At 43.1% G+C, this 23878-nt stretch overlaps 1 protein-coding gene across 3 annotated transcripts in view; it reads right to left on the bottom strand.

Moving 5' to 3' along the window:
- Positions 1-23655, bottom strand: part of pcdh11 (protocadherin 11) — a 129521-nt gene extending 105866 nt beyond the window's left edge. For 2 of the 3 annotated variants that reach the window (XM_047584788.1, XM_047584789.1), the window contains exons 1-3: positions 22805-23655; positions 16582-17162; positions 7270-9777 (exon numbers count right to left, since the gene is read on the bottom strand). In XM_047584788.1, coding sequence (XP_047440744.1) covers positions 7270-9777; positions 16582-17121 — 3048 coding nt within the window. In that variant the 5' untranslated portion in view covers positions 17122-17162; positions 22805-23655. Of the gene's footprint in view, positions 1-555; positions 2695-7269; positions 9778-16581; positions 17163-22804 lie in introns of those variants that run through there. The other variant, XM_047584790.1, reaches the window with a different exon arrangement.
- Positions 23656-23878: the final 223 nt, after the last annotated feature.

Genomic DNA, 23878 nt, shown 5'->3' with positions numbered 1-23878 from the left:
CACCTTCTGGCGTCAATCTCTCCGAGATGCGTAAAAATCCCGGTGTTTGTGCACCGCTGTACATCATAATTACAGACTTATCATTACCAAGTGATCATTATCAGCTCTCGTGGACGGGAACAGAAAACAACAACAATAAGGAAAAGAAACGTCTTGGTCCAAAAAAAGCTTCTGTTTTGCTGTTTTTCCATCTGTGCACTTCAAAGGATGCGCGCTCCCCACATTTCCATAACTTTTTTATCTGTAATCTGTTCCTAATTAGCGATGTATATCTAAACCGTTTCTTTCTCCCGTGTAAGTGCTGTTGTGCCGCAAAGTGTGAATGCTTTCCTATGGCTGAAATGGGCCAATGTCCAAACCAACACAGACACACACACACACACTCGTCTGGCCAGCGCTACGTGGCGACGCACAAGCAGAAACAACCGGTCATCCCGCGACATGTGCCTGCCTCGTTTCAGACAGATCCAAGCGGACAATTTAGAGTGTAGGGCGCAAACTCATCTGAGTGACGCTGGACGCTCACAGCAATAAACAAGAAGAGACATCAAAATATGCAATACAATGCAAAAGACTTTAATAAATTTCAGAAGCGCACACATACATAAACAAAACATTTACAGTTGTCTCCACACTGGCAAATCAATTACAAAGATCATGTAAGGTGCATATTGTACTTCACATTGAATAAAAGTGAGGTTTTCTGTCTCCCTTACAAGGACACAAGCTCTCCCCATGTATGTTTTTTTTTTTTTTCTCTTTTCCCCAAAGATCAGGCAAATCTAATTATTACACAGTGCTAGGATGCTATGTATATTTCATACTGTGGCTCCTACGCAGTAGTGAATACATTTGATACCATAATTACATGAACACACCTCCGTAAATAATAACAACTTGCCTCGCGGAGAGGTGACATACATAAAATTAAAAGCTTTAAAATAGACATAGTCTGTACAACCGTGGCATATTCAGGCTGGAACAAAATCAAAAAGGCTTCCGGTCCGCGTAGTAATTTCATTTAACTATATATAGTCTCTTTCAGGAGGGGGTGGGAGGACAGCCTCTGGTCCAGTCCATCTGTACATTTCCGATTGACTACACAGGCTATGTCCATTTTAATGACTCTAATTCTATGGTTATATGTATGTACTGAAGGTGCCTTTTAGGCCCTACCTATCTATCAAAGAAGTCTTTAGCTTACCAATTAACAGGACTATTGAACAACAATGCTGCTAACCCATCAAGCCAGGTACTGGTGTGGACGTTTCTAGCCGGGACATAACTGTAGCACGATGGTTCTGGGGGTGGAGTAAAGGGAAGTGATGCCCTGAACAAAAGGCTCGAGAAGTATTAGTTGCACCGTAGTGGATTTCATGTCAATTGCTAACTTATTGCTGCGTTTGTGAACCGACTCCTGGATTAACTTTTCATTTTGGTGTCATCAGAAAAAAAAAAAAAAGAAAAACAGTAAGTGCACGAGTCCTTTAGCGCTTAAACCCACGGACTCATATTAACGACTGCCTGAGGATTAATAATATTTCGAGTTTTTCCTTTTTTTTTTTTTTTTTTTCATCTGGAGTCGTTTTAATATGGATCTCGCAGGTTAAATCACTTCTGACGTAGGAATTGAAAGCGACACACAAAAGGTTAGGCTTAGTGCTGTTCGAATCTGCCCTACATAAACAGCTTTTGATTATAACCCCAGCAGTTAGTCCCTTGTGATTGTGGCTTAGCTCAAAGTATTAAACTTGTCCTACGATTCCTCCCGGCATAATAACACCACGGTGATCCTTAGCACAGTTGTAAAGCACTACAAACGTGGCTGCATTGTGGGGCCATGCGTGTTTCTGCGACATTGGCCACGCTCGTCACTGGCGACGCTGTCTGTGGCATCAGAAGTGGGACAGAAAGAGGCGAAGGGGTGACAGGCATGAGTACACTGTGAGTGGGCTCAGTATTAATATAAGCCTATGGGCTGTAGGCCTTGCAGCATAAATACATTAGAAGTCATCGGTTCCACGACCGAGCCCGGATAGAGCCACGTCAAACCATACAAAAAATAGAAAATAAGAAAATAAAATGGCCACCAGGCAGTTTTGAAAACAAGGCAAAGAAATGCAATCAATAAATATAAACACCATCAACTCTGTGATATACATACATACATATAAACATACTTTACAGATCTACTGACTGTATTTGACACCTATTTTACAGAGTGGGTGCTCAGATTGGACATTTTTGAGGAGGGGTTCAGAGTAACAACATCATCCCCACTGACACAGGTAAATAAAAGCATAATACCCAATAAAGCATTTCAAACTTCCAACAGATTCACAGGAGGAGCTTTGTCAAGTTTGAGGCAGCGGCCCAAAGCGTGTGTCTCTGTTTTCCGAGACACCGCCCTCTCCCTCCCTCCCTCCCCCCCATCCCTCCCTCCAAATTCATCTTTTTGCTCGATTGTACGAAGAGGTGGAGTTTGAGGCTGTAGAGACAGTAAAGTACTTGTTTCACCTCTTCAGTTCTCGCCTTCCTTCCTTCCTTCCTTCCTCCCTCAGCCCCCTCTCTTTCTCTTTTCTCTCTTTTTCTCTCTTTAGGTAGTGGGAGCTAGAGATTGATTTTAATCCTGTGGGAGCGAGCTGTACCTGTGCCACAGAGTGTGCCATAGTGTGGTGGTTTCAGTGCCATCTCCTGAAATATAGAGAGACAGACAGATATAGGGAGATTGTAGTTACAATGTCATTGAGCTCTGAGCAGCCTAAGCTGTAGCCTTATCAGTGCGAGGCCACATTGAACACTGAATAGAAAAATCTCTGAAAAAAGTGTGCAGAAGATTAAAAAAAAAAAAAAAAAAAAGCATTCTTCAAGGTACGGCTGGCAATCAAGTCATTATCTTGTCAGGTTTCCTTGAAGAATGCTACAGGTGTCACAAGCTTGTGCATTTTCCTGTACTTATCAGAGCATGCAATCTTATCCAATTATCACTCCCAATTTGTCCTTCTTTTTTTTTTGTTTTTTTTTTTCTCTCCCACCACACTAGTGCAGCACTCCTCAATCCCCCTCAAAAAAAGGCATTTGGATCAATTTAGGCCCACTCTTTCTTTTCTTACGGACCCTTGCCAGTGGGTCCTCTGATATGTACAGAATTTTGAAATGACATTTTTTTTTGCAGTTTCCTCGTCAGCAGCACATCTGTGAATGTCTGAATCAGGCAGAATCTGACGTGACGGTGTTCACATTTGAAAGGCGCAGTGATTAGAGATGCAATGACTCAACAGAAGAAAATAAGGAATTGGAAGGGAGACGAACAAAACCACAATCGGTTGCTAGGATTTAGTGCTGCCATCAGATTTGATTAATAAGCCCAGTAAGCCTTTTAAAATCCCGGCTTCTACCTCTGGCTGTACACCCACAACCGGTAAGCGCAAACCCTTTGTCATTAGGCCGTTCCGTAGGTGGCTTGCGGGAAAGGTCCGTGCCTTCACCCACAGAAATAAACGACTAGAAATCTAGTTTGCTGCTGGCCCCTTATCTAACGCATTAATATTAGAATTATTTTCGTCGCAAGTTTACGCAAAGAAATATCCAAATGAGGAAAGAGACAACACCTGTGGTCTGAGGGGTATTAAATCAAAGTGTATGTATGCATATGTGATGCAGGGAAAAAAAAAAGCTAAGGAAACAATAACACGGGTTATGTTGTGCCGGGTTACATTCATTAAACGGCCACCCCGTCCTGCTCCGTGGCCCCGGGGTCATGGGCCGAACAAAATAATGGATTAGCCATTTTCATCACATCCGCGGTGATGTCTGAGATCACTCCTGTAGCGTAGTAGTCATTTGATCTCCGAAAGCACATTCTCTCACAAGAGCGCCTCATCACTGGAGGCAGACTGACCTCTAATATCAAGGGAGCGGGGGTTAAAAGAAAATGATGAGATGCATAAAAACTGGAAAGAGGAGGGAGGGGAAAGAGGAGATTTGCGAATGCAGCTCCCGCCGTATAATGAAGCCATATGGTGACACAAATCTGTAGTCTCTAAAGTATTTTTACAAGCTTTACTCTTTACCGGCTACATCTGTAATGTCCCCGAAAACATTTTGGTGACCTTCAACAGTAATTATCTCCTCCTGTGTTTGCTCCCTATTGTAATTCCATGGGTGGGCTTTTTGTCTCATTTCTACCTGCTGTAGGTGTGTGCCAATGACAGATCGGTGGAAAAAGGCACTAAAGCACGGCGTGTACCTTCGAGGAAGAAGAAGAAGAAGAAGAAGAAGAAGAAAAAAGACAGCTCAGCATCTTGGCTATGATCTTTGCTTTTGGAGTTCTGGTATTAGGTTACGCTGAAGAGAGGCTGAGTAGCTGGCCACTAACAGGCCGAATGCAGCTTTTGTTTTGAGAACCACATCTGAAATAGACTCCTCAAACTCTGGAGTGCTCAAATATCCTTTTTTTTTTTTTTTTTTTTTTAAAGATAACTTTATCTTTTTTTAAGATAAAAGCGAAAAACGCACCTTTTGAATTGAGTGTTGTTTCTAAGTGTTCATCCTTAGAAAACGGAGCCTCTCTAAAGATGCGCGGCGATTAAATCAAACGGAGATTAATCGCGGCGCCTCGACAAAACAGGGGAGCCGGTCACCTATTGTCACATCGCTTAGGATCCCGGATACACGGGGATAGTTTGTGGCATCTCTGATAATCTTAAACGAAGGCTGCCTCTTTTCCTCTTTCTTATCAGCCTCGTTCGCAAACCAATTACAGTGATTTTAATCATACGGCATTACGAGTGATTAACCCTTTAGTGCATTTAATTAACCTTTTGCAGCCACCGATTCTCATCAGGCATAGCTCTATGCTATTTTTTTTTTTTTTTCATGACACAGGCTTTAAATAAGCACACTTTAAGCTGGTGGGAAATCTAATGTCTAAAGTGGGAGGAATCACTTGTCAATTGCTCAAGGGGACAGGAAAAAAAATTGAATATATAGTCAGCTCATTAGTGAAGACGTTGGTTTGTGAACAGAACCGATGAGAACAGATTTCTTTGATTTTGATGATACTGAAATTCTTGGAAGAATGTGACAACTAAATATTAGAATATTATACATATTAAAACTCCTCTCTATTAGAGGAGTGAATAAATATACATTAGGAAATCACTGATATAAACACAGCCCCTAGATTTGGGAGAATGTTTGCTAATCATATATTCATTGACTTTAAATTATTCACACAAAAATACAGCAACATAACTGAAAAATCAATTTAAATCCATGGCGCGTGAAATTCCTAACAGATAATAATTCAGAATTGTTCAACACAGGCTGAATATTTCTGCATATTTCGGGGCAGACACTACTTGTAAGAGTAGTGTCGTCAATGTGTCGTACAAACACATAATGGATTAAATCTTTGGCACCAGGGGCGTGTGGTAGGCTTACGTGTAATGCAGCATGGCAGAGCATATCTTTTAACTAGGGTTTCAAATAAAAGGTGGATGAGGGGAATGACTATCAACTCTGTGTGGGTGTCTTCATAAATTAGCCTAAGCACAATACCTCACAGGATCAACAGTCATTTAGCGCAACTACGCTATGAGGGATTTTGAAATGAGGGATTTTAAAGCTCGCTAAATGTCACATCGAGGCACACTGGCAGCAGAATGGCAGAACTGAACCAAAGATCCCGAAACTGTGTGCAACATGAGACTAGACAGAAACAAAAGCAAAGCACCTCATCAAACAAAATCAATTATTGATGCAATATCATGAAACTGACCCAGAATTGGATGAATGGCAGGTGTGATAATCATGATCAAAACAGGAACGGAAATGAAAGCCAGTGCAACCGAGCAACAACCTACATCTTCACAAAGTCTAAAAAGGAACACAAAATGAAACACAAGAAAATGGTTGGAAAAGGCCAACAAAATCTACTGGACGTTCGACACTGAGGGGAAACTAAGACAACGCATGGTGTCGGTGTGAGTGAACCGCTTAGATTCGGATGATTAATTCCACTGTGCTGCTGAGAGCAGGTCAAACATCAACATCTACATACTTTGTCATGTATTAGGGATGCAGCGATAGCATTCGTCAACGTCCTGTTAACCGCGGACGCGTCAAAGGGGCAAACCTTTGTTGTTTTATCATTACGGCACATCTTCTCCAATGTGCGCCATTTAATAATGAAAAGAATGTGGATCAACATATGCCATTTATAACAATAATTGGGGTCATTAAAGTAGAGCATTTATGGGCTAAATGCAATGTCGGCCTGGCAGGCTTTTTTATGGACTACTGCTCCCTTGGTGTTTAAGTATATTGGTCTCAAGGCTCTGCGTCACCTTGATCCTTGTGACCCCCCCTTCCCCCGCCCCAAGCTGTACTCAGACTTCCCCACAGCGTTCTGCTCTGGCTGTCAGCGCAGAGCAAGGCCACCTCTCCTTACCTCTGATTTACATTTATTTCCCATGCCAGATTTTATTTATTGGGGCACTTCGCATTTGGCACATACCTCTTAGGGAATCATAAGCCCTTTGCTGTACCTTGGCATTCAAATGAGTTTTACTCCTACAAAGCCTCGGTAGCACAGTTAAGACAGCACTGAATATTTTAGGGAAACAAAAAAGTTGGATTATTTATCAACACGATTTAGTGGGGCAAGTCCATTTCATTTTGGTTTGTGCCATCACCTTCACAGTTTTAGCCTGAAACCTGATGAAATGAGCGGCATCTGATGCTTTTTGCATGACTTGTTTAAACCAGTCAGTCAGACATACACAGCTCCGTTCGCCCTTGACCTCAAATACATCGGTGGAGAGTTCAGTCATTGTCGCCTTTCTCGGGCCCTTCAAAATTGGGCTACATTGCCAACAACTAATCACAGTCGAGTTTTAAATAGCTGGTCATCATAATGCGCGGCTGCCATTACTCAAGCTTTTGAATAAGAAATTAATCTGCACATGCATTTTGCTGAATGATTATGCAGTTATCATTGCTTATAAAAGAGGACTTAATACCATTACAGATTGAATTGTTGTACTAACGGAGACAAATTGTGTTTTACCCTTTTGTTTTCCTTCTTGATTATTCCCATTTTTAGGTGCAAATGACATTCATGTACACGTGGTCACGGTCTGTGTGAGAAAATCCCCTGGCATCGTGCCCCCACCCTCCCTCTTTTACATCACCTACCAGGGGACAGCAAGGGGAGTGTGAGTGGGGACTAGTGTGGGTGGGTTTAAAAAGGAAGTCATGAATTACCTGTCGAGTGGAGATTTGCCCCGTGGTCTTGAATCCCCCCTGACAGCTGCACTCTGAGACACTGTATGGGTCGGAGCTAGTCGACGAGCACTTGGAGAGTGAGTCACACCCCACCACGAACGTGTTGTCCAAGGGGAGCTCCTGGATCACATGGTGTTTCTTTGGGGCCACTGGAGTTTCCGGTTTGATTTGAAATGTAGGCTGAGGGGACGCGGACTTGTAATGCTTGGCTAAATCTGGGCTGTCGGGTTTGAAGGTGGTGGGCGTGGTTGCCCAATTGTACTTCCCCATGGTTTGCTCCTCTAGCTCCACAGGGAGATCCAGTGTACCATTAACATGCTCATGGGTGGGGTCGTCAGGCTTGGATTCATCTATGGTCACAAAGTTCAGGAGGAGGCTCTTGGGGGATCGCTTCTTTCTCTTCTTCTTTTTCTTGATCTGACGGTTCTCTTGGTTGGGCGACACCCACTCTCCACTCTGCTTGCCCTTCTGTACTACTTTGTGTCTGGGTGTCTGCCGGCAGCGCACCAAGGCAGTCACAAATATCACTAAGATGACAGTCATGGTCCCCGCTATGATAGCTATGACAACAATCACATATCCATTAGCTTGAGGTGTTACCTCACTGTCCCCTATGTTACGGTCCAAGGGTGTCTCCATACTTTTTCGCAGCTGTTCTTGGATAAAGGTAGAATTTGACACAGTGTCATTGACAAACAAGTGAATGAGTGCGATAGCATGTAATGACTCAGGCTGGCCTAAATCTTTGACCTTCACCACCAGCCTATGCAGCCCTTGATCAGCTGCTACTATTTTCTCCTGCAGTGTTATGTTACCCGTTGTTTTGTCGATGGCAAAGAGACCTCGCGGGGAGACCCTAGATGTGATGATGATGCTGCTGATAATGCTGTACTGCAGCTCAGCATTCATACCCGTGTCATTGTCAACGGCAGACACTCTGGTGACCACAGCACCTGGGGTGGTGGTGGTTCGGACTAGGTCATACGAGTAATTGGAGGATGGGATGACGAACACGGGCCGATTGTCATTCACATCGACTACATTGATAGTGACCTTGGCGTAGGAGGAGCTCGGAGGTTGCCCTCCATCAACTGCCTTGACCATAAATGTGTAGGAGCTCTGCTGCTCCCTGTCAAAGGTGATATTGGGTTTGATCACACCAGTTTGCGGGTCAATGATGAAATTGTCTTTCCCATTCGAAATGGACAGGGTTACAACGGCATTATCTCCCGCATCTGCGTCTGTCACTGTGATTAAGCCCACGGTTCCGTAGAGAGGCAGGTTCTCAGGCACATAGAAGTTATACTCAGGGTGTGTGAAAGCTGGGCTGTTGTCATTAAGGTCCTGGACAATTAGCCTGACAGTGACATTGCTCTGCAGGGACGTAGAGCCATTGTCCCTGGCTATGACAGTGAATGAGTACCTCTCCTGCTTCTCTCTGTCCAGTCGCTTGCCAACGGAGAGGATTCCTGACCGTCTGTCTATGTTAAACCCATCAGGTGCGTCAGGGCCGAGAGTATAAATAATCTCAGCATTATGTCCGCTGTCTGCATCGGTGGCACTGATTTTTATTAACTGTGTAGAGGGGTCATTGTTCTCTGGTATGGAAAGTTGGATTTCCGGCTGGGGAAAGATGGGTGCGTTGTCGTTCTCATCCTTGATTTTAATTAACACCATAGCTGAAGTGTTCAGAGGAGGCGTTCCCCTATCCGAGGCCACTATCTTAATTGCATATTCTCGAGTCATCTCATAATCTAGAGGGGCAGCTGTCTCTAGTAAGAACTGATCATTAAAGACAGGCTTCAACCGGAAAGGAACGTCATGGTCAGTGTAGCAAGCTACTTTGCCGTAAAGATCTGCATCCTTGTCAGTAACAGTAATTAGGGCTATTTTGGTGTTAAGAGGTGCATTTTCGGACAGTAGAACAGTCCCATTAACAAGGTTGATAATGTAGCGCGTGTCTATGGAGGGAACATTGTCATTAACGTCCGTTACATTAACAATCACCGTGGCTCTGGACGGGGTGGAGCTGCCATCGCTTGCCAGGACGATGAGTTTATGAACAGGAGTCACCTCCCTGTCCAGCGGCTGCTTCACAGTGATCAGTCCTGTAGAGCTGTTTATGGCAAAGTGACGTTTGGTTGAGGAAGAGATCTGGTTGCTGAAGGCGAAGTGGATCTGCGCGTTGGAACCCAAGTCGGCGTCCGTGGCGTGCAGCTGAGCAACCGACGTCCCCATGGGAGCGTTCTCCGGTACCATGACCTCCAGCTCACTGTCCTTGAAGATGGGCCGATTGTCATTGACATCAGAAATGGTGACTTGGAGAATGGCAGTGCTGGATTTGGGGGGGCTACCACCGTCCTCCACCTTTATCTTCATGACAAAGGTGTCCTTCTGCTCGCGATCCAGATTCTGCTGAACGATGAGCTGTGGCCACTTGTCGCCTTCGGGAGTCTCAATGATGTCTAAGCCGAACTCATTGACACTCTGCAAAGACAAGACCGTATTTCTAGTTAGTTCTGCAGCACCTGGAAACACTTTTTAATGTCAAATATAATTTGAGGTTTACCCGATTTTACGTTTTTTTTTTTTTTTATGACAACAGACACTGGAGTGTGTCATATGAATCACTCTCCATAAAGAAAAACATTATTTAGATATATGAATGCAACCTTAGAATACCATATTTCTTAACAAAGAAATGTATACTGTACTGAGGATGTTCAGTCTTTATGCTTTAGATTTACCAGCTTTTTTAGAATACAAAATAGCTTGTTGTGGTATTTCCTTAGGTCAGGGTTCTTCAAAGTTTTTCAGGCCAAGAACCCCCAAACTGATGGAGAGATTTAGTAGGGACCCCCTACTTACTATACGTATTCTATATTAAACTCGGCCTAGTGCTATTTACAAATATACATTATCATTCATTTCAATATTAAGCTATTTAAATAATACACGTTCAAATATACATTTATTTTTTATTTCGAATGTGCAACAGCAGGGTGCAAATAATTTATAGATTCAAGTTTTACCTTTAAATGTAGTTAAATGTAGTAGTGACCGTGAGTCAACAAAACATTTTGGCTTCAGTTGGCTGATTAGCTTCTCCTCTACTAATACGGTCAGCGCGTAATATGCGGCCTCGTGATTGGCTCAACAGCGATAGGGGCAGATCCTATTGTCCACAAGAGACTTAGATTGACAGGTCTGGTGTCCCTCTACTGAAATATGTTGGATTTATACATGGATTTAAAGAAATTTTAATTTGTGGGGGAAAATTTAAAAAAAATTATATATTAAAAAAATGTTTAATCAACCAGTACCTCCATGGACCCTCTAGGGGTCATGTACCCCCTGTTGAAGACCTATACCTTAGATTATTCAGGTTCATTATGCATTCTGCTAAACAGCATTAGATATTGTTAAATAAGGCAGCTCAACCTTGGCTCTACTCTGCACATCTCCCTGCAAAGGTGGATTCGTGCAAATGTGCAAACATGCTAGCCACTAACTTGTTTCAAAGTTTTATTTATATCTGACAAAAAAAAGGAAAAAAAAAATCCAAATGTCAGTTAATTAATCTCTTTAAAATCTGACCGATCGTTTTTATTAAATAAAGCCCCTCCATCCCTCAAAGAAACCACCGCTTGAAGGGATTCATTTACCTTTTTAGCCTCCTCATCAGATTTCCGCTTTCACTAAAATGAGATTTCACTCTACCGTCCTATCTTGTGTCAAGTCAGAATACAGCGGGCAACCTTGCAACATTTCAACTTCATAATGGAAGTGAGAGAGGCAGCTGGAAATGGAGCCACACCAATAAGCTCCCATTTGAATACAGCGCAAGACGAGATCGCCATAGATTAAGAGAAGGAGAGTGAAGAATCCTGCATATTAGAAAGGCTTTTTTTTTTTTTGCACAAGAAGAGCCAAATCTAGGCAAAAGTAAAGCCGGAGGAAAATGAAAACAAATGCATGAGTAATCCACATGAGGAGCCCGAGGAACTGGCACTGCCTGTTAAGAGTAATTGCCTTCCACCAAAAAAACTAGCACTAATGTTTACAATGTCAAATGGAGTATGGTATGTATACACTTCTTCTAATCAGAACAGAAGAGAGAGAGAGAGGGAGAGGGAGGGAGAGAGAGAGAAAGAGAGAGAGAGAGAGAGAGAGAGAGAGAGAGAAGTGACAGAAAAGGGGAGAAAAAGAGAGTAGGGGGAGGAAATAAGAAGAAGATCAAGCCCATGAATGAGCTGCATGCACATTATGAAACAAAGAAGCCCTTTGAAGCTCTTTCAGTCAGAAGCAGTTTCATGGTAAAACAAGAAAAAGCATCCTCTTTAAAGAGATAAGCTTCATGCTGCACATAATGTTGGAAGAGATTACTCTGTCTAGGCACAGCTATCAAATGAGATTAAGATATATACATTCTCCTTATTCAAGGGAGGGACATTTAAACTAAATTGTGAGCACAAGAGTCCTCGGTAGGTTTCAAAATCGAGAAACTGTCCCCGTGCCAGCGTAGCGTTGTAGCCGTCACAAGGAAACGTGCAGCTGCAGCATGTAAATTATTGTGTACTCTGAAAAATTGCTTGCCGAGGGAATGTTGTCAACATGTCCGTGATTGACAGAACTACTTAAAACAGCCAACACTGCAGCAATGATCTTTCAGACCTTATTTTGTGATCCTTCTGGCAAGCAAAAGTCATATAGGGATAAGCAGACACGGCATATAAAATGCTACATGGATATGTAGAGAAACTACCCTATGGATAAACTCTGCTGAATCTTAATGCACACTGCAGAACTACTTCTGCCATAACTGAAAGGTCCTAGACAACATTCTGCGGGCTGTATTGTTAAGCACTACTCCATCCGTACAGAGCTCTTCAATCCCCATTTGTTTGAATACTTCACAGATTCGGCACAGTAGCTCAGTGTCTGCGCATTGATATTTGGCAAAGCCTGATGTTAATAGTAGGATGTTGAGTTAGCATGTGTCAAAGGGAATGCCGCACAATGATTTATGAGCCAGCATTTTCTCTGTGCTTTTGTCTTGGTTTCACACAATTTTACAACTGACAAGACAGCACTCACCGCATTTCAATAAGTTGAAGAGAGCTATCTCTCAGGCTGCGCATCCTCCTGAATGCAGAATTAGCCTGGTGGATTGTGATAAGATCTGGGGCGGGCTAAGAAAAGGCCAAATACTCGCGTGAATCACTCACTGGAAACCTTAAGGCTGAGTGAAAAGGACAAAGCTCTTTAAACGGCCAAGTGTGCACATTGTAACCACACCTCGCTCCTCTCTCGCACAAACACCGTCCGGGCACGTGCATCCTTACACTCTGACGAGTCAAATTCACTCCAATACACTTCCATAGGTGTCTGCGGGCAAAGATGGACAGGGACGCATGCGCGCATGCGGAGGTTGTGTAGTGTGCAAGCAAATCAGAGTTGGGCAATTCGACGGGAAATGATTGAAGGACACTGATAAAAGAAGAGGTGGCCAACGGTGAAGGGAGGGTGGCTCTGAACTCACAGCGCCGCAGATTATCAGCGGATGCATCTTTCAGTCAAGTTGATGACCTTATTAAAACTCAGAGGAGACTCGGATTGAATATATCAGAAGGACTCTAGTCACGGTGATGCCCGTGGACGGGGCTAAATAGGGAGAGGTATTCATCACAAGCAATAGCACTTCTTTATAATGCTGATAGAAAGTCACTTTTTCTCTCTGCCATTCTTCTCTCTCTGCGTCCCTCATCCACTTTTGCCCCTGGTCACGATCTCATGCATATAATTAAGGCAACAGAACCTGTTTTTCTCCTCTTTTTTGTCAACCCCTAGAAGAAGATAATGTGTCAAAATAGGATGCTAATGAAAAGTGGAAATTCTTGACAGTGAGCCCCCCTCACCCCCCCACCCCCTCACAAAAAAAGTGCAACACCTGCATGCAATAGGCAGCACGCAGTGAATTAATCAAAAATGTCTCGCTGGGAATGAAGTTTGAATAAATTTTGCATCTTCGAATCATTTTGGGTATAAAAATTGGTCTAGACTCAGAGGTAAAAAAGACCGGTTCATCCACTCAAAAATCTTAGGTATATTTCAGATAGACATGTAACAACCAAGTGGGTCGCTCATGGAAATTACCTCAGAAAAAATCTAGTCAGGTGGCGGAAGGTTAAGGATGAGAGCCCTCCAGACTGCCCAAGCAAAATACTGACATACACTTAATCATCCTGTTCATCAGTGAGGCATAGGCAAGCCAGTAACAAAATGTTGATTTAAACCGGGGGTCTTCAACGTTTTTCAGGCCAAGGACCTCCAAACTGATGGAGAGATTAAGTAGGAACCTCCTACCTACTGTTTACATATTCTATATTAAACTCAGCCAAGTGCTTTTGTACTTTGCATTCAATATTAAGCTAGCCCTTATCCCTTTACTGAAATATGTTGGATTCATGTCAATGTGTATTTAAAGAAATTTAAATTTCTGGGCGGAAATTGAAAAAAATATACAAAAAAATGTCTAATCAACCAAAGATTTTGCGACCACGCTGCAGTACCTCCGCGGACCCCCTAGTGGTCATGGACCCCCTGTTAAAGGCCTATGATTTAAACAAAACGATGTAGGCAAGAAGTCCATTTGACTCTTTAAAACACATGTCGCTGAAATAAACAATGCGCCCGGTGTTTGTGAAAAGCCGAAGCCTGATCCTGTTTCTGTGCTGACCCGAGTTATCCTGTGAATATGTAAAGTGATCGCATCTCCCTTCATGGAGGATCCTCCGCCAGCCATGCATGTGATTACTTTCTCTGACCTTGACCAGTTCGTAGGACGAACTTCTCTGCAATTCAGGTGCCACGAGACGTCGCGCCGGGCGATGCCAGACTTTCACCCCAAGTGTGATTACCAGCTATTATGTGTGGCGCGGGAGCAGTGTGTAGGATAAAATTACCCATTGTCCCTCTCAGCTTTGGGAAAAAAAAAAGGACAGAGTTGCGCAAAAAGAGGCTGGCATGTTTCTTTCATTTGTTCTGTGTGTTGTCAACTCAGGCAAATTACTTGTGGAGTAACGGGCCGCTGAGTATGGCTCACTGTGCCTCACAATGGTAGCAATTTTTGCACCGTGTCCTGCACAACACTAGAAAACTGGGCAAACTATCACTGAGGGAGCTTCTGAGACAAATCTCACAGGACCATACAAAGATAGTCCAAGGGTGGCTTAGCGGCCAAGAGCTATTCTAGGAAATGCTTGCACATTCCTTACCCACTAAACCGCTGGCTTTTTACAGCACTTCTGAAATAAAAGATACCAAAGGCTGAAAATGTCTCAGGCTCCTTTAATGCTCCTGCTCTGCCTGTGTTTTACTCACATTGAACCTGGGACACAAGGAAATTAATCTCAAGTACAATGAGAATATAATGAGAAGAACTGAATCAAGGACGCGGTGCCAAGCATGCCGTACGGCGAATTTCCTGCAAAAGATAATACGACCTCGGTCTAGGCACAGGTTTTTTAGAAAGCTATAGTGAAAAGGGCAACGAAAATGATTGCAGATGATCATCATAATGAGCAGAACATTTGGTTGGTGATTTTCCAGGCATGAACAATTCAGGACATTGCGCTGGAGAGGTCTTGGCAGGAGGGAGACTCTTTAAAAATGCAAATTGGTATTCGAGGCAGACAGGGACAGCCACGAATTTGCTCATTCCAGCACAGTGTTAACTTCATCTGAGACGCCAAGATGGACTTGTCATTTCTGTCTCACACCGCGCTCACAAGTACAGCAACCTTTCTGAATTTGTTATGTTTAGGGTTTCCTCCAGGGTGCTTCCATCTCCTTCTTTAATTACACTTCATTTGTATGAGCTCATGTCATCGCCAATATTCATCTATCCGCAAAGCATCAAGTGTTGTCTAGACTGTAAATGAAGAATGCATGATATTATGTTATGTTTCTGAATCCAGGGCCGACTCCATTAGGTAAGAGAGCATACTGCACCGCAAGTTTAATAGAGCATCAATTAGAGGAGGGAAAAAGCTTTTTCCTAGGTCTGCGTGAGCCACCGATTAGCATAATACAGTTCATTCTTGCTCACTTGTTTTAATCTACTGTGTTCAGTACATGTAACCTGTTGCTGGAAATTGGACATGCAGTACATGCTGAGTCTGCACTCTCTGCTTCATGTTCCCTTTACGTAGTGAAAACCTCACCCGTTTTTTTTTTTTACAGGCTTGTCTCATATTGAAACAAAGCATATGGACACATTAATATCTGATAGAGCATTGCAACATATTTCCCTTTATGAAGGAAAGTGGAAAGTGGGTCATATTTCCAAAGTAGAGTTTAAATGAGATTCCTATATGCACTACAGCACGGCACAGCTACAGCACCATAGCAGGTTTTAATATATGCACCTAATGCAGTATGTGAGTTGTACTGTACAAAATCCACAAAAAAAATGGTAATGAAAAGTAATGGAGAAACCCTCTCATTAAAAACAGTCACCTGCTGTAGTCGGGCCTGATGCAAGCAGTCGGCATGCTGCAGGCATAGCAGCGTGTCAATAATGCTGAGCATTGTGTCTGCACTTAAGACAGTCGTCCATAGGGTTATTTGAAAAACATAATTAGCTCCATACGTTCTAGATTTCTTTTCTTTTAATTAATCGTGCAGTTTCTATTCTATTAATGGTGAGGCTGCACCTATGCTCCAATTAAAAGTTCTCACTGTTAAATCCTAAACGTAAAGCAGTAACTTTCGCTGACTATTCAAATGTGTTCATTTGTGGCTTTAAGTTTGCAGAGTGCAAACACGCAGTAAGAAGCCAATGTCCGCTTTGATTTTAGTGGAACAGACATTTAGGGCTTTTTCCTCAGGAATCCATCTTTCAATATTCAGATGCTATTATTTAGGCAGCTGGCATTTTGAATAAAGCGAGGACAAGCGCGAGTCGTGACTGGCATGTGCTCAGAGATGAGTAGCGGCCCAGGTGTTGGACAAACCAAATCATAATACATAAATGAATCAAATTGACTTTCAGCTGTGGTTTTCAATAACAATGAATGGTGTTGTTACCTTGGGTTGCCTCTGTCTTTAAAGAGGCGCTCAGATGAGTCTAATTTTGAAAGTTGACTTGAACTATTGCACAACATTGATTCTTACCACAGTCAATGGTGATTTAGTTATCCGAAGTTTCTATCGTTCAAATGAACACAAATACCAATCCATTTTTAATAATTTCTTACGCGTAAGACATGAAATCGTTCCGGTCCTCACCTTGACTAGCTCATAATGTTGAATCCCGTTGATCCCTACATCGGGGTCAAATGCTGAGGGCACCGGGTATCGGGTGTTGATGGCTGTGTTCTCCGGGATGGAGATGTTTATCACGGTAGACTGGAAAAGCGGCGCGTTGTCATTCACGTCCTCAATCAGGAAGCGGATCTTGACCAGTCTGAAGATCTCATCGGGAAGCACCGCCACCTCGATCTCATAATAGCAGCGTTTCTCCGTGAAGACCCCCGAGCACAGCTTCTCCCGGTCGATCCTGTGGTTGGTGGTAAAGATCTCCCCGGTGTTGGCCTCCACCCTCACCAAAGGCACGTCGCCTGTCTTATACACAGGCTTGAACTGCAGCGGTGACGAGAGCCTGATGTTGGGGTCCAGGTTGAGGTCCAGGTCCTTGCGCAGATTCCCGATGCGGACGTTCTCCGGCTGCTCCTCCTTCACCGTGTAGTCCCTCTCCTGGGCCTGGCATAGTAAGACCACGCAGGTGAGCAAGACCACCAACACATGAGCCTGACTTGCTAAGTCCATACTCAAGAGTAGATGGGAGCTTCACTTCTACTGCAGCAATTCTGTCACAACGGAGAGACGAGACAGGGGAAAAAAATAGAAGAAAGGAAGGAAGAACACAGTGTAAATGCAGAACATGACATGGCATTCGAGTTGTAATTAGTACGATTTCCCTCATGGAGAGAGTCAACTTGACCTCTTCATCCTAACTAGTTACGAGCCAACATCCTTCCCATGTCAGTCGAGAGCACATTATTGGCGGTTTTACACAATTAACCTTTAATGACATCCAATGAGTAAGTAGGCACGGGAAGGTTAGTAGTTCATGCATTCCATCAATTCATTTCCTCCTCTAATAAACTATTTAATATATTTACTGAGAAGTATGAAAGCCGTTGACTTCACTGGGTTGGGATTAAATAGCTTGCTTTGAAAGCTGGTTCACATACTACCTAGAAAAAAAGAAAAGTTAAAAAAAAAAAGAAAAAAGAAAAAATCTTAATCCATTGAGCAGTAGTAGCTTAATAAAGCGCATGGCACATTCAGACTTCAGCTCATTTGGAGGAAGCAGAACTGAGCCTTAAGCAATGGTGCTTCCATCCATGAAAACACACACACACTCTCACACGCACAGTTGTACCGCTTGACAGCAGCTATTAATGAAGAGCCTCATTTGCTCTGAATGTAAACAATTGGGCTCTCAAACATTTCACGAACGCCCATGTGTGTGTAAACTAACGCAGTGCGATAAGACCACTGTTTGGAGCAACAGCAGTGGAAGGAGACAACAATGTGAAATTATTTACTATGTGAGCCGCCATCACTCAAATAAGTGACATTTAATCGTAACTTCATTACATCCTGACTAATGTCTTTCTCCCCGACATCAAATTTAAACAGCACCCAGTCCGCTGCTTGTGCAGAGTGACGCGGAGGAGTTTTCCTTAAGTGAGCCATTATTCATTAATAACTTTTCACACGGTGAGCTCCGATTCATTTGTTGTTCTGCGAAATCTTTAAATGCACGTGCAAAAACTCGCCTGAAGGGCGCGAGCCCAAATTGCCAAAACGCAAGTAGGTCACTGGAAGATGATGAAGGAGTCCAACTCTGCTATGCTTTCCCAGTGCCATTATATGCTAGCATAAAATATTGACTGCTTTCCATCGGTTTCTTAATAGTTAATTAGTAGGTTTAGGCCACTTTTAGGGGAGCCACTACACTAGATGTCTTTCTCAGATATCTTTAACAAGTTTAATTCCATAATTTCCACCGCAGCCACACTAGTCCCCATTAAGGCTTGGCCACACAAGCTTTATTGGCCTTACAGTAGCTGGAATGCAGTGTAATTATAAAAGTACATCTGTGTTGAGTATGTTTCCAGAGGAACAACACAATTATATTACTAGTCCATTTTTAATCCTCAATAACACATGAGGTTGAAGCGAGCAATCCAGAAGCATGTTTGCTCCCCATAATAACACCGCCTCCCCATCTGTATTCCAATATATTTAGCCACTAATAATTTTATTACTCATATCCCGCTGTGTGTTTAGCCGCACCAACCCCCTGTGTATTTGTTAAGCTCATATGATTTTCCTCAAGATATTGGTTTGTATTCATAAGGCAGCTGCCTTGAAATACAACATCCATTCCCTTCAAAGACCGACAAAAGTGTGTGACAGCCATCACACCAACGACTTGCAGCTGGCGCCTCGATATGCACACACATACCTGCAATAACAAGGGAGCGCAAATGAGTCTTCGGGAATCATGATATTTCCTTCTTTATGAAATTTCCGTCCATTTGAGATGAGTCAAACAGCATTATGTGGGAAAGGTGTGACTACCTAAACTGCACCACGGGGGTCCTCTGAAACGGCGAGGCGACGGCGTTCACAGCCACCGAAGCTCTCGGCCCGCTGACAAAGGGGAATTGATTAAAAATACGAATTTAATTAAGGCGGGTTTGAATCTGCAACAATTGCAAGGCGTCCATGAATTGTGTAGGGACAGACTTCACACATTTCATAAAGCACAAACCACATGAGACTCATTAAATAACCGTGGGGCAGCAAAAAAAAAAAAAAAAAAAAGATGGCTGACATTGATCAGTGCGAGGGTTACACTGTACGCATGCAGCGTATGCAGTGCTGCGCTGTCATGTCAAAAAATATTGATGAGATATATCCTATTAGTGACTGTGACACACTTTACTTTGAAGTGTGCATCTTTCCGAGAGTGAGCCGCGATTGCTTTACTGCGATGATCGTCAGGCAGTCCAAGGCTGAGCTCGCACAACGCATAATGAAGTTTAAATTACATCCTTAAATGGGATGTGATTCGCTGAAGTGAAAAAACTGAAAAGATCAAAGCATGATCTAGATTTCCTCTCCCTTGTAAGTGACAATAATGTTCTGCAGGATGAAGGGGTGTAGCACGCTTTCTCTTTTTTCTTTTCTCAGAGTACACGCAGGAGTACAAATGTAGTCACAAAAAAAAATAAAAAAGACGCCCTAGCGAACACTAATGTGATGTCAGGAAACAAATTTACTAGTATTTGAGGCATATTAGGACAGAGATATATATATATACGAAGGTATTTCTCCTCCCACATGAAATGCAAACTGCAGAGTTGGATATTTCATGGGTGAGAGGTAAGTGCAGCCCATGAGAAATATGGCGGCCCCCAACATGTCTGCCGCTCGTGCAATAATAACAACTTAATGCCGATTCTGTTCTGCTAACTGTGATTTGCCGATGTTTGCGCTGCGTTTCACTTGTCACAACTCTTTAAAAACCATGAGGGATAAGATAGGTGAGGGAAGGAATTGTGCTGGAGGGAAAAAAAAAAAAAAGGAAAGGGTGGGGGGGTTGGTTCTAGGTGTCAGTCACAGTGTCTCCTTTGCTTACATTTCACTAGTCTCCTGAAATGCTATTTTGAGCCCCAGACGGCAGGTTGAATCCAGTAGGCAAACTCAAGCCTCCCCCCTGGGAGACACAGCGCCAGAGAAGCAGGCTGGCCCTAGATCACTTTACACGACAGCGTGATGGACAGGTCTTCCTGCTGTTTGCATCCGCGGAAGGTAGCAGTGAGAGGGGAGACATACAGCCACTGTCACCCTCTACCTTCACCCTTAAAGATACCCTCATTGGAAACTTTCTGTGTAGTTACTCTGAGGCTGGGACCCAAGACATTTAGAGTCCTTTAACTGTCAAAGCCAGGTTTTACCACTGTTGTATCTCTCAATATTGCCTGTGGATCCAAAGAGATTTTAAAAGGAGGGCACTGGTAGGTGTTATACTTCTGATTGTTTTGGGCTTTTTCTCTTTTAACAGCTCTAAGGACCACTGACAGTCTGACAGTCCAGGTCTCTGTCACGATCAGTCAGTTCTTTTTCAGTCCACACAGCCTGAACGACTCTCCTTGCGCGGTTGACGAATAAAAGTATTTTTCTCCTGGGAAAACTTCAGCAATGACTATATTACCTAAGTCACGCTGCTGGGTGAAACATCTGATGTTAAACATAAATGGTTGCCTTGACAATGTTAAGAATAGATTTAACCCAGAGAAAGTTTAAATCCCGCTGAGATTTGCTGATCCTTTTTTTTTTTTTTTTTTTTTTATTAATACGGAAAAATGTTAAAACATATAATATGAAGTAGAATGTTTACATAAAGAGTCTGGAAAAGCTGTTTGCCTGCGTAAGCCAGTGTCTAGTCGCAACTCGTATTTTAATTCTTCGCTAGACTTGGACCACGAAGAGTTTGACTACTTGGGTAATTAAATGGTCGCTGGGCAATATTTCTTACCCTCCTCCATTAGCAAAATGACAAGCTAATTTTCAATGTTGTAATCATGAGACCTCAAGAGGGCAGTCCACACATGCAAATGCAATCCTAAAGCTAAATATAAGTGCGATCACTTCGGTGTAGCTTTACATCATCTTGCATGTTAAGCTTGACTTTCAGATCCATTAGTTTTAATGAAAATGTGACAAAATCCTAAATTATGGACCAGTAAATACATGATGCAATCACATCAAAACAAAGTCGGAGGCGTTTAACATGAAACCACGACCAAAAGAACAGGTTTCTTTTAAGAACACTGGCCAAAGCCACTGTCAGACTATATCAGAGACCCTTTTGATGTGTTTCAAAATGTTCGTATTTCAAGTGAAAACAGTGCTGCAGACACGTTCATGGATCCTGAAATCAATTCAAACAGACAAACCCAATGTGGGTTGTCACATTCAATAGGCTGTTATCCTTTATGGGAAATGAAAAGGACATTTCAGCCTGTGATTATCGGAAAGCTATTCAGGATGAGATCAAAAAATGGATTCAAATTATTATAGACAAAGATGCATTTTTTACACGAACTGTATGTAACTATGGAAATGAGCCTGGACGTGTTCCGGCGAAACAATAAAGGTGGACTGCCACATGAAACTAGAAGCAAAGCAAAGGGACAGCATCTCAGATACTTGGGAAGTATCCTGAGACAACAGTTTAGTCTCTCTATGAAGTCTTAATATATTCTGCTTCCCTTTCCTAATCCCTCCCAAACTCGGCAGTCAATATTTAGCTGAATTTATCAGAGGCAGAAAACCTAATTGGAGATGTCAGGATACCGCAGACTATGGCCAGTTTCTCTGTGCCCATTACTGAATTTGAAATGCAGATGCGAAAGCAGCAAACGGTTTCATTTTGTTTTGCAAATCAAACAAATAAATAGCCTGCTTCCATTACCCACTGACTCTTAATACAAAATATCAACCGCTCCGGCGCAGGCTGCAGCCACAGCCACAAAATTCAGCTCACATTGGAAAGGTTCACATTAACATTTGGATTTAATTCTCCAGCAAATGCCGAGTTTAATCGGCCCTTAAATCAGATCGTAATATTAATCTACTGCGTGCTGAGCAGGTACAGCATATTAGGGACCCAAACAACCAACTGTGGCGTTTAATATTGAGGCCAACTGGGATTTGCACCGACCATTATAACTGCTATTTCTTGTTGAAATCAATTTTATATCCCTTTTCTCTTTCTCGCTCTCTCTCTCCAGAGTTAAGTGTGAACGTGAGGACAGCCCTTGAGATTGTGGTCTGTGACAGCTGAACCGCTTGACCAGGAGCGCAATGTTGCCGCGCACCCACGCACCGAGCTCAGCGGCCAAGCTGCTAAGAAAACTGCGCTGAAAAAGTCCCCGCAGTTGGATGCTCTTGGAAAGTAGGCCTATCTATTTAGCCATCAGCAATGAGCAATAACGCCCGATCGTGACCAGCCACGCGGTGCATATTCATAATGCGACAATTCGGCTTCAGATTCTCCGCGATGCACCGCGCAAACGGACCATTTCTATTTACATTAGGTGCACGGGGACGCCTGTTATATGTTTGGAGCAGCTCTAGGAAAAGCCACGGAAACATCAAAATGACCCAGCGTCGCAACACGCTGATTTACTCAAGTACCTTGTAGACTAACGCTAAATTTTCACCCAGCTTATGTTGCTGTCAGGGACAGTAAATAGCGCAGGTCCTCGCCGGTATTGGGACATCAATTTGATTTTATACGGACCACATAAATTAGGCTGCTGGGCGCTCTCCAGCGTTTCTAAATGCGCCGAAGAGACAGAGCAGTCGCACACATTCAAACCCATTCGATCTGAACAGCAAAGTCATACTTAAGAGCAAAGCTTACCTTTTCTGCTCGAACCGGATGAAAAAAAAATCAACCGTGAGTACCGTTGCGCAGAGCCATCACTGATTTACAAAAAAAAAAAAAAAAAGAACAAGTGCCATGAATTAATCTGAAGTAGGGGAAACGAGGAGAAAGGGTCCTCATCAGAAGCGGCAGCAAAAGGCAATGAAAGTAGAACAAAAAAATTGTTATCCACTACAAAAAAACTTATCCATGGGCTAAAAAACACTGCGGTCCTCACGTGTCGGAGAAAAAATGATCATGCACAGCGATCAACTTAAGTTTGAAAAGGACGCTGTAATTCCTCTTCGGGTGTCTCGGGCTCGCAATCCCACAGGCGGAGATACGCAATGGTCCACGCTTTTTTTTTTTTTTTTTTTTTTTTTTTTTACATAAACTTTAGCTCCCTAACACAATTTACCCCGAAATCCCTACTTTATTGTGCCAGCTGAAAAAATAACGGGCACCGAATTTAAACCTGCGCGTTAAACGCCTCTTCAGCCGCGCGTAAAACTTCAATCCGAGAGGGTAAAAAAAAAAGACTTCTGACGAAGGATTGCAAGGTTAAAGCTAATTTAATTTATAACCACTTGTTTGGGCTGATTCGAGGCTGTGCAAGCTCCCCAAAAACTCTTAAATGAGAGATGCGAAGAGCGCATCGCCCCCCCGGTGGAGTTGGATCAAAGTGTGCCTCAGTGCAGCATCACTTACAGGAGCCGGGATAGGCGGTTCAGCGTATCTGTCTGCTAAGCTGTAGATGTCTCAGTAGTATTGTATGAACTCAGTTCCTCAATACTGCCCACCTCTCTCCCTCTCGCTCTCGCTTCGACTGACATCATGGCGGAAGGAGGAGCCAGCCGCAGATTTAAGAGCCCCGGTCTTCTTAAAGCCGCACTGCGTTGGAGAGATGCTTGCGCTGAGATGTACAGTAGGTGGATGTCGGGGTATATGTAAACCACAGATGCCTCTGCTGTTTGCAGTGGCCACAGTGCTCCAGAAATATGCCTGAAAGCAAGAGGGGGGCACTGTTCTCTTTGTTTCTGCCTTTTATTTCCAGGGAGGATGCACTGTAAC

The sequence above is a fragment of the Mugil cephalus genome, chromosome 5 (assembly GCF_022458985.1).
Source record: "Mugil cephalus isolate CIBA_MC_2020 chromosome 5, CIBA_Mcephalus_1.1, whole genome shotgun sequence".
Taxonomy (NCBI): Eukaryota; Metazoa; Chordata; class Actinopteri; order Mugiliformes; family Mugilidae; genus Mugil; species Mugil cephalus.
This window is presented reverse-complemented; position numbering and strand designations above follow the sequence as displayed.